We start from the raw sequence: 10,542 nt of genomic DNA on the forward strand, positions 1-10,542 counted from the left end.
TTTATTTCCATGCCAATAACTAGGAGAAGACTAAGGAAAGGGTTCTTTTCTAGATGGTTGTTTACCCCATTTCCTTCTCTCCTAGTCTACCATTTCTTGGGACAGAGAATCTAGAATTTACATTTGACCTTACGTTTTGTGCTTCTAAATCTGATTGGCTGCTTAGAGATCTAATGCCACCAGAAGAGCCAACTCTGTTTTTGTTTTCTTCAGTAGTGAGGTTTGAACTCAGGCCCTTCAAGCTTGTAGGATTGGTGCTCTACCATTGAGCACAACTCCAGATTCAGCTCTGGTCTTTAGGCAGGCAGTCACTGCAGGACACAAGCATCTCTGAACTCTGGTGGGGAGGATGATTCACTCTCTGCTGCTGATGTTTCCAGTTCTTTCCTTAACTGGTTCAGGAGGTCTTTGCTCTCACTGGGGGGCAAGTTGCTCAGGAAGTATGGAGGGGCCAACTCCACCAGCCTGACAGAGACAGTGATAATTAGATGATTTGTATCTTCTCTTATACATCAGATTATTGAGCTTTCCACCAACCCTTCCACAAATCCTCCTGAAACCATGTCATAGCAAACCACTAATATCCCCTCTTCTTAAATTTCTCTAATTTCTCTTTCCCGGTTTTAGTTCAGGTCCCAGGGAGAGGAATGGGCAGTGGGCATCTACGAACTCACATTTGAGGTTGAATCTCAGAAACAATGGAAAGGCAGTTGTCCTTGGATATGGAGAAACTGTGGTACAGCACCCATGGTGGCGGTCTGGCTGGAGCCCGGCGGTTTCGGTAGCAGCAGTATGAAGAGAGGTGGGCCACATGTTTGTGGGTTAGGAGCAGGTAATTTCCACTTCCATCTGTGTCTCGGGCCACCTCATTGAAAGATGAAGATATGGAAAGAATAAGTAGAAGGAAAGAGGCAGGAAAAGTAAGGAGGGGCTGAGAGAGAAACAGTAAGGGTAAGGAAAAGTAACAGTAAAGCATTACTTGTATGTGTTGTCTGGTGTCTAGCATATGGCATTACCTAGAACTCCTTGTCCCCAAAGACTCAGAAGAGAAGTCTCTCCTGGTTCTAAAGAACCTTTTGAATGACCACCTGGATCTCGCTTTTAGAGGTAGTGTGCTATACACGTTCCCTCTGCCTTTTGTTCCTTTTATTACCCTCTCTCCAACCATTTCCCCTAACCTTGAGGAAGTATCCAGACAGCAGTGCTTTTTGAAGATTTCTGCGATTCTGCTCAGATCCAAAGGCTGGTTGTGACAAGGGAAGTTCGATTCGTTGCATGAGTTCTAAGAGTTCTCCTCGAAGTTTACGGGCATGGCATAGTGATGCCCAATTTAGACCTCGAGCCTGGCACCAAGCTTCATCTGCTCCACCTAGGAGAGGAAAGGGTTCAGCTACAGCAAAAATGCTTGAGACCCTGAAAGAATTTGACCCATGACCAAATGCCTCTTCTTCCTAGCATAGACATATGTCAGCATAATGTCTACTTTTTTTTTTTCTTTTTGTTGGTCATGGGGATTGAACTCTGGATCTGGGAGCTGCCTCTGAGCTCTTCAGCTCAAGGCTAGTGCTCTATCACTTTGAGCCACAGCACCACTTCCAGTTTTCTGGTGGTTAATTGGAGATAAGAGACTCATGGACTTTCCTGCCTGGGCTGGCTCTGAACCACAATTCTCAGATCTCAGCTTCCTGAGGAGCTAGGATTACAGGGGTAAGCCACCGACACCTGGCCCGTTTTACTTTTGGCGAAATCCTACAGAGTGGGCCACTTACTTTGTATAAAAGCTTCATAAACCTGGATCAGAGAACTGTGGTCACCATCAGCATGTTCCAGGGCCCTGCGCAGGGCAGCCTCTTCTGCACAGAGTGGAGGATGAGTAAATCCAGGAGCGGCTGGAGGCAGAAGAGGAAGATGGTTTGGGAGAATGAGAAACGATGCTAACACAGGTGGAATACTCAAAAAGCAGAAGTTTCTTTGTGGACTTTATTCAAAAATCATTGATAAATTCTAGGTGCTGTGTACTTTGTTAGAAATTGAGGATAAAAATAGTCCTCCATATTTTTTTTTTCGTATTTACTGTCAAAGTGATGCACAGAGAGGTTACAGTTTCATATGTTAGGCCTTGGGTACATTTCTTGTACTTTTTGTTACCTCCTCCCTCATTTCCCCCTCTCCTCTCCCTCCCTCTCCCTATCCCCCCATGAGTTGTTCAGTTGGTTTACACCAAATGGTTTTGCAAGTATTGCTTTTGGAGTTGTCTTTATATCCTTTGTCTCTCGATTTTGATATGCCCTTTCACTTCCCTAGTTCTAATATCACTATATACAGTTTCCAGCCCTTCATATTTGTAGGTTCTGCACCAATAGACTCAATCAACTGTGGACTGAAATTATTCAGAAAAAATTGTATCTGTATATACAGATGCAAACATATACATACCTTTTTCTTGTCATTATTCCTTAAACATATAATATATATCATTGTATTAGGCATTATAAGTAATGTACAGATGGCATGAATTAGGTAATGTGTATAGATGAGATGCATAATTTTTTTTTTTTCGCCAGTCCTGGGGCTTGGCTGAGCACTGTCCCTGAGTTTCTTTTGCTCAAGGCTAGAGCTCTACCACTTGAGCCACAGTGCCACTTCTGGCTTTTTCTGTTTATGTGGTGCTGAGGAATAGAACCCAGGGCTTCATGCATGCTAGGCAAGCACTCTACCACTAAGCCACATTTTCAGCCCAAGATGCATACGTTTTATACAACATTACATCATTTTCATGAGAGGCTTAAGCAGCAGATTTTGGCAGTGTGTGTGTGTGTGTGTGTGTGTGTGTGTGTGTGTGTGTGTGTCCTAGAACCAACCTCCAGAGCATTGATACTGAGAGATGACTGCAAATGAAAGACAGTCTCTGCCCTCAAAGAGATTAGAGCCTAGTAGGAGAGACCACCAAGTAAACAGACTGGATAAGCAAGAAAGATATGTGTATATGGTATTCTGGAAGCAAAGAGGAGGGCAGCTAATTCAGGCTTGGGAGGTAAGGACTGGCAAAAAACAAAACAAAACAAAGAGCCACTGATTCATAGCTGTGAGTTACTCCATTGAGGAGCTAAGGTGTAGTTCAGTAGCCAACCACTGGCATAGCATGTGGGAAACCCTGGATAAGATCCTCAGCACTGCAAAACACCTCTGATAACAAAGCGTTAGTTTCCAACCCCTCTTGTAGTTTAAAACTATAAACATACCAGTGAGCATGGCAGCAAGGGTGAGCATCTCATCCACACAATCAAACTCGCATGAGGCCAGCAGAGCTTTGGCCAGCTCAGGGGGTAGGGGGAACTCGGACAGGATGACTCCCAGGTCTGACAGGTCTCCATCATCATCTAGGGCTGCCAGATAGTCTAAGTCTTCCAGGGCCTGCATCAATGCTTCTGGAGCTGATGAGGAAACAGGGCTTACAAGGCATGAGGTCTGAGTTGGGTGGTGGAAGGCAGCTCTTGGGCAGGATAGGTGCTCACCAGGCCGGTCCAGGAAGTGACACTGCCCTGGCTCTGCAATCTGTCTTCTCTTTAGTAGTAACACCAGAGGACTCAGGTTCTCTTCACATACTCTGGGATGGGGCAGGGGAGAAGCCTCTAGTTCTAGGATGGACTTAGGATATAGGCAGAGGCAGGATCCTGAGGGGGGAAAAAGACCTAGGGAAATAGCTTTGTCAGGACTTGTATGCTGGGATTCTTCTAATGTTGGATCTGGAAGCCACGGTTCTTACCTGGTGGGAATCTGCTTGCCCGCAGTCTTCGTGCCTCTGCCTGACACTTGCTAATTGGTCTTAAGACTTGGGATTCAGCTCGGATCCGAGGATTATAAACCTGTTGTCCAATCCCCAACCAAGGCCAAGATAAGATCAGAGTGTGCTGTTTCTATCTTAGACCCCATACCGTCTCATCTCTCACTCACACTGCGAAGCTCCAGTCCTGAATCAATGACATGTCGGATGGAAGGTAGGGAGAAAGAGAAGTCTGCCAGCCAATGAGTGACCACGACTTTCCAGGCACCCATGTCTATGTCTTCATACACAGCCTGAACAGCTTGATCACAGCCTAGGTGAAGGGGTAGCACCCGTGGTGGAGGTCCTGGGAGAGCGAGCATCCCCACCTTCTTGGACAGGGATTCACAGCACAGGGAAATTTCCTAGGAAAGGATGGGGTATTGAGCAATTCTTACCTTTTATAGAGTTTGGGGGGGGGGGAATACATGCCTCTGAAAAATTGATGAAAGCTATGACCCTTCACTCTGTAACATGCAGACTTATAAAGTTGGTGATGGTATAATTTCAACAGTTCACTGAGCCACAAACCTATACATCACAAGGAATCAAAAAGTTGGTGGGGGATCTCTTTATCTGGAAATCTTTGGTATTTTCCCAAAGACCCCAGAAAAGAATAAACATTACCATTCAGCGATTTCTAACCTGCATTACTCCCATTCCTGGGACAGGAAGATGGTATACATGAGTACTTCCTTTTGCTTTTTTTTTTTTTTTTTTTTTTTTACCTCCTCACTGGGCAGGTACACTAGCACATCTCCTGGAGCCCCCTTCTGATACAACTCAAGCACAGCTTGGCATGCAGCTTCCACTCGATCAGTGGGGACAGCGTCCCTGTAGACAGGGATGACAGGACTCCCACCAGGCTCTCTGGGTACATGCACAATAGGTGGATTGCCCCAGAAGGCTTGGAGCTTAGATTCAAGAGCTGGGTCAGTAACCACAACCAGTCTAGTATCTCCTGAAAGGTTTCCCAGTTTGGCATCTCGCAGCAGCCCCTGGAGCAAATCTGAGGCCACGGATCGTTCCTGGGCTTCATCCAGCACTAGCACACCCCAGTCTCCAGTGCCCCGGGTGGAAGCCACCTCCTGCAGAAGCAGCCTGTCCCAGCAGAACCTGTTGACATTGGTAATGAGCAGAGGAGTCAGTGTCGCCAGTGACAAGCCCTAGCAGTTCAGGAACTTCTCCCTATGGGATCTAGATGTTTATCAAGGTCAGAAAAAGTTACTGTAACTGACTTCCTGAGATGTGAATTCCTAACTCTGACCCCACAACCTTCAGGCTGGTTGGAACCTCTTGGTTCATAAACTATACTCCAGCTTGGAAGCAAGATTTTCACAGTGAAAACGAGAGTGAGCCTTTGAGACCTTCAGCTGGGTTTCAATGGCTTGGCTTGGCAGTTGTATTACACATGATTTAAAGGGCAAGTTAAGAGGGAATGGTAAGATGCTGGACAGCTGGGCTTATTCCAAACTGGTGCATGAGATTTCTAATGTTTTGGTTTCCATCTGGGTATTAGATTTGGGTTAGGCTTGCATAGGGCCCCACCTGAGCATGGTGCTGGGTCCTGTGCAGTCTTCCTGAGGGATGCTATATCCAACCTCATGACCCAGGCTCAGGTCCATCTCATCAGCAACCCGAAAAGCCAGGCTCAAGGCAGCCAGAGGGTAAGGTTGAGTAACAGTAACCTGACCCTTCTGGAATCCCCTGGCCAGAGCAAACTCTGCACACCACTGAGGAATCTAGGATAGGGAAGGACAACCAGTCAGAAGACACAGGACTTCAGTCAAAAGAGCTGGGGGAACTATAATAAGCTTAATCTTGTGCCTTGTGGAGTTCCCCGATCCTTTGCCAGCAGTGGCACCAGCTTAACCCACCTATCTCCCTTTGTCTGCCTCCCCCACGTAGCCCACCCCCATGTCCAGGGAAAAACCAATTCCTCAGTCCCTCCCTTTATGTACTCGCAGAATTTCCCTCCACCTGGGTGCTCTTGCCAGACCCAGGCTCTCCAGATACCAACACCACTCCACTGGGGCTGCTCTCCAAATGCTCCAAGAAGATGAAGCGAGCAGCCCAAATGGGCAAGGCTCTTCGCTGCTCAAGGAGCTCATAGTAGCGAGAAGAGAAGGGGAGCCCATCAAAGGGGTTCACAGCCAGTTCAGACTCTCCAGGATTTAGGGTAAATTCTTCTGCAAGCCTCAGAGGCTGAGAGCTCATGATGGCTTTAAGACCTATAGAAAGTAGGGCAGTCATAAGGTTTCACATCTGAGACTGACACAGTCCTGGCTCTATCCTTAACCTCTTAGGCACTAATGCCCCGGGGCCATCCATTTCTTGCTTGTCAAGAAACAGTGCTGGCTCAATTTGTAGAACACTAGCAAAGGGGGAAAATGCTAATGGACATAAGTTCTAGCCGTAGCACTAGCATCAAACCAAACAATAAAAAACCCCAAAATAAACCAACCAATTAATCAATCAACCACCCCCCTCCCTACCCCCAGTATTCATAGTCAGCAGTAGAATGAGAACCCAGGAAGGGCTGATTCTAGGCAAGTGTGAATGAGAACATAATACCAAGATTAGATTTTCCCTTCTTAAGGGGAGAATCTGGGAAGGCATGGCCTTAGGAAAACGACCACATCACTTGGGATGTCAGGTACCTGGCTCCCCACATCCATGTTTAGTGAGGATTTAGAGGTGTGTGCTGGCAGGGGTACAAAAAAACAAACAGTGCTGGGTGTTTCAAAGGAACCTCCGGAAGTGGACTTCTGCCCTGTCTGTAGTTGGGTGGTAAAGACCTTATGACTACTACAGGGATCCGGAAGAAAGAATTATAAGACGTAGCAGCCTAAGAGAGGATCTAGAGGAAAATAAAAAATAACAGGAGGAGGTGGACAAAGGGCCAAAAGGATTCTGGATTCAAACCTGATTGGAGCTCTGAGCAGTCAGGATGGCAGCCAGTTCTGGACCCACCCCACCAGTCACACCAACCCTGAGTAGCCAGAAGTACAAAGGTAAATTCTGGCTCCACCTCCAATCCTGAAGCTTGCTTGAGGGTGGGGTTACTTGTTCCACTATAACTTATCCAGGAAACGTATAGGTAACAAGTGTTGGTCACTAGAGTATTTGCTGGTCTTGTGTTTGTGAAAGGCATTATGGGACTTGTAGTTTTGTAATGGCAGCTTCACAAAACATAAGTTTAACACTCAATCTGGGATCCAGTTGCTACCTCCATTTGTTACACTTTCTTATTAATGCCTGGTTCCAGTGACTCATACCTGTAATCTTTGCTACTCAGGAGGCTGAGATCTGAGGATCACAGTTTGAAACCACTCTGGGTAGGAAAGTCCCTGGAGCTCTTATCTCTAACAACCAAAAAGTTGTAAGTGGAGCTGTGGCTCAAGTGGTAGCATGCTGGCCTTGAGCACAAAACTCAGGGACAGTGCCCATGCCCTGAGATCAAGTCCCAGGACTGGCACACACCAACAAAAAAAACACTTTCTTAGCATCACTCATCTCTTGGCATGAGGTCTTTCCAGAGTGTTCCATTGTGACCATCTCTCCAAAACCTAAAAGGAAACCCTCACTCACACCCTCCAACCATGGGAAAAGGAACTTATTTAAGGGGCTTTGAAATCCAGAGAAGCAACAGAGACTTTGAGTGAAAACCCTGAATTTAATGTGAGATTGGGGGAGCCCCATCCCTCCCTTTTACCACCCACTCATCCGGCCTGTTGTGAGTTGGGTGAGGGCTGCCCCCAGTCTCCGGTCCTGCGGCTCTGGGTGCCATGTGTTCCTTTGAGTTCAGTCAGCCTCCTGGGCCTGTCTCTCTCTGAATCTCCTGTGGGACATGGGGAGAGACATTGTGTAGGCTTTGTTGAATTAGCTCCATAAAGTCCTCCAACTTATTGCTTCCTATTGATTGTACTCGCAGCCCCTCACCTTCGTGCGTATTCATACAGTGCCTGCTTGCGCTCCTGCAGGCTCTCTTGACGGGCCCAGGAAGACTTGGCAAATGTTAGGGCTGTGGGCTGAGGGGTCACCAGGCCAGAGCTGGGGAACTGAGGTGATCACAATGTCAGAGGGCTTGCGAAGTCATCATCATTAAACACGCATCGAATGCCTACTTTGCAAGAGAGGCACTGTGCTAGGGTCTCAGGATCAAAAAGAGGTGTCAGGGAGAGGGAGTATGTAGACTATCCCAACCTACCCCTAGGTCTTGGACTTGATTACTTCCTGGGTCTCACCTTTGGGGCAGATGCTGTGGGAAGGGACTGAGTTCCCTCAGTGATATCTTCAGGCATGAAAGCTACAGCCCCCTCAAGCAGATTAGTGATGGTCAAATCTACACAGCCAGTCCTTGCTAGGAAGACAGGAAGGAGGAATGTCCATTCCCTGCTCATCTGCTTCCTTCACAACCCACTTTTCTTCCCTGTTTGTCACTCTGAGGCCACCCTTTCCCATACCCAGATCTCTCTGGATAACACTCAGTGGAACATGGGGCAAAACCTCCTTGACTCTATGAGCCAGAGTTGCCAGCTGCACATCAGGAGAAGAGCTAGGAGAGGGGGAGAAAGAAGACTGGACTGCAAGAAAGAAAAAAAAAAGTCAGATTAGAAATATGCTAAGTAGAAAACTAGGAGAGGGGCTCATTAGCACAGGAATTGGGGGGGGGACACCTAAAAAACTTTGTGTAGAGACCACACACCTGACTGGGGGCGCAATCTGGGGTGTCTTTGTCGTTTCATGTGTTCTGCTTTGTCTGCAGGAGTAAGGCGTGTCCCTATCTGGCCCAATTCTTTGGCCACCAGCTATAAAGAATTGTAAAATCATATGTCAAGATCTCAAAATTTTTACCTTCCCTCCTCTCCCAAAGGAGGGGTCCCACTCCCACCCTGCCTGTGTAGACTACCACCTGTTGTACACGGAATGCAAACTCCTCATTCCCCTCCCCCAGCTGGCGATGAACAGGATGAAGCCACCTGCAAAAAACAATCCAATGCCATGTTGGGCCACCCAAGACAGGCTGTCATTCCCTTCCTACTTTGGTACCTTTATCCATGGGTAAGATTAGTAAAGAGTATTGTCTATGGTAGAACCTTAACATTCTTTCTACAAAGGGACAGAGAAGAGGCAACTACTTCTTTGATCTTGAAGTAAGCTCTTTCCACACCACTAAGAAGTGAGGACAGTTAGTACCTTACATGATACACCGTGAAAGGGACGAAAAGTGACCACAGCAGTTCTGAGACCCAGGAGGCATCTGACACAGTCTGAGGAGAGAGCATGAAGTGAAGCCTATGCCAGAGCTCTGGGTGGAAACCTTCCCTTCCAAATCCCAGAGATTCTTTGTCCAACATTGTCCAACACACGCTTACCACAGAGACCAATGGTCTCTGGACTTGCAGAGTAAGAGGTTGTACAACATCCTGGATGGAAAACGGCCAAGAACTAGAAGAGAAAAGAGAATAGGATAGGTGTTCAACTAGCTCAGCAGCTCATACTGTCAAACAGTGTAAGCAGATAAATGGGGAGTTAGGGAATCTAGGAAATAACTGGAAGTGGGAAGACAGGTAATGGACTAGGGAGGGAGCAGGATAGGGGCTTGACCACCTATTCAGTTAGAGCCAGATACCTGTGCTTACTCACCTGAAGCGTAGGAGCCCCTCTCGGCCATTGGTGGCCTCTTCTTCTGGGAAAAGCAGCAGAGGTGTAGGGGGAAGCCTCGTGGAAGCACAGAATCTCTTGAGTGATTCCACCAACTCCCCCTGCCTATCCACCTCCATGAAGCCCCGAGACCAGCACACAAAGCTAGGAGGACTATTGAGTAGAGGCTAAGAATGGAGGGAAAGCAAGAAGAAAAGAGTAGGATGAAATGACGGGGGGAGTAGGGGTGACATGGGGTAAATGAGTGGAGTTAGGGGTAAGGCTCAACATCCCCCAAACGAAACTAGGGCCAGTGGAGGTGAGGCCAGGTATCCACCCGGGGGCGCTCTCGGCTTCGACCCCCACCACTCACGGTGCTACAGGTGGTGAGCAGGTTGATTATGTTGTGGTCAAAGGGTGTCACATGGTTGGAAATGAGGACCCTGACACGGTGATCGCGGAGTCCGGGGTCCTCCTGCCGGGCCACGAGCCCCAGCACAGCACACATGGTCCGTACCACGAACCTGAGAACACAGGCGGTGTTGACTATGCGGTCTTCCTCGGGCCCGGCCCAGAAACCCCTGGGGTGCTGGACTCGGCACCTGCGAAGGACGCTGTCTGGCAGCGCACAGCTGACCAGGAAGACGTGGATCCCGAGAAAGAGGCGCAAGATCAGGAGGCAGAATCCGACGGGCGCGTAGAGCAGCAGCGCGAGGAGCAGAAAGCCGTCCGCCGGGAGCCTGAGGGCGAGAGGCGAGGTGATGAGGGGCCGGAGGGCACGGGAGCCGGCCTGCTTGTTTCCTACGGAGCTCTTACCGGTGCGAGTCAAAGAGCCGCTCCGGCCCCGGTGCCGGGGGAGGCTCCATCACAGCTGCTTCAGGGAAGGCCAGCCGCCGCCGCCGCCGCCGCCATCTTCACTCCGGGCCGCAGGACCTCCTGGGAAGGCGGAGTCTTTGGGCAGCCCGAGTCCGGAAGGCGCCCCGGAAGGGCTAGAGGTCCCAGCATGCCTCGCGAGTTCTGGGCCGCCTCACAACCCGAGTCCCGTAGGGACCACATTTCCCGGCATCCATGCG

General features: G+C 48.7%; 2 protein-coding genes across 3 annotated transcripts; both read right to left on the reverse strand.

Moving 5' to 3' along the window:
- Nucleotides 1–6,989, reverse strand: Dqx1 (DEAQ-box RNA dependent ATPase 1). The gene is made up of 12 exons (XM_048353573.1): nucleotides 6,749–6,989; nucleotides 5,804–6,054; nucleotides 5,372–5,565; nucleotides 4,552–4,939; nucleotides 3,955–4,188; nucleotides 3,767–3,866; nucleotides 3,516–3,674; nucleotides 3,243–3,434; nucleotides 1,770–1,889; nucleotides 1,179–1,369; nucleotides 675–865; nucleotides 1–465 (listed from the first exon to the last, which is right to left on the reverse strand). The coding sequence occupies exons 1-12, from the start codon at nucleotides 6,975–6,977 to the stop codon at nucleotides 309–311; spliced, it is 2,406 nt and encodes an 801-aa protein (XP_048209530.1). The 5' UTR covers nucleotides 6,978–6,989; the 3' UTR covers nucleotides 1–308.
- Nucleotides 6,990–7,479: 490 nt separating this feature from the next.
- Aup1 (AUP1 lipid droplet regulating VLDL assembly factor) lies at nucleotides 7,480–10,454 on the reverse strand. Of its 2 annotated transcripts, XM_048352809.1 has the most exons (12): nucleotides 10,286–10,454; nucleotides 10,072–10,209; nucleotides 9,843–9,993; nucleotides 9,473–9,657; nucleotides 9,202–9,274; nucleotides 9,023–9,096; nucleotides 8,739–8,805; nucleotides 8,532–8,634; nucleotides 8,290–8,409; nucleotides 8,071–8,186; nucleotides 7,766–7,884; nucleotides 7,480–7,664 (listed from the first exon to the last, which is right to left on the reverse strand). In XM_048352809.1, exons 1-12 carry the CDS (start codon nucleotides 10,333–10,335, stop codon nucleotides 7,628–7,630), a joined length of 1,233 nt encoding a protein of 410 aa, XP_048208766.1. In that variant the 5' UTR covers nucleotides 10,336–10,454; the 3' UTR covers nucleotides 7,480–7,627. The 2 variants fall into 2 exon arrangements, with proteins under 2 accessions (XP_048208766.1, XP_048208767.1); XM_048352810.1 differs by lacking the exon at nucleotides 7,480–7,664 and having other exon boundaries at nucleotides 7,805–7,946.
- Between the last annotated feature and the right edge of the window lie 88 nt (nucleotides 10,455–10,542).

The sequence above is a fragment of the Perognathus longimembris genome, chromosome 8 (genome assembly GCF_023159225.1).
Source record: "Perognathus longimembris pacificus isolate PPM17 chromosome 8, ASM2315922v1, whole genome shotgun sequence".
Taxonomy (NCBI): Eukaryota; Metazoa; Chordata; class Mammalia; order Rodentia; family Heteromyidae; genus Perognathus; species Perognathus longimembris.

Bases quoted from the DNA above. Each gene is read 5' to 3' on its own strand.
- Dqx1 (XM_048353573.1), bottom strand. From the start codon at position 6,977: ATGCCTTTCACAAACACAAGACCAGCAAATACTCTAGTGACCAACACT. The intron at 5,566-5,803 runs GTGGAGGGAAAT...TCCCTATCCTAG, and splicing joins GGTCTGGCAAGAGCACCCAG to ATTCCTCAGTGGTGTGCAGA. The intron at 1,370-1,769 runs GTAAGTGGCCCA...TTCCTCTCCTAG, and splicing joins TTATGAAGCTTTTATACAAA to GTGGAGCAGATGAAGCTTGG.
- Aup1 (XM_048352809.1), bottom strand. From the start codon at position 10,335: ATGGAGCCTCCCCCGGCACCGGGGCCGGAGCGGCTCTTTGACTCGCAC. The intron at 9,658-9,842 runs GTGAGTGGTGGG...CTCCATTCTTAG, and splicing joins TGCTCACCACCTGTAGCACC to CCTCTACTCAATAGTCCTCC. The intron at 8,635-8,738 runs GTGGTAGTCTAC...AATTCTTTATAG, and splicing joins TTGCATTCCGTGTACAACAG to CTGGTGGCCAAAGAATTGGG.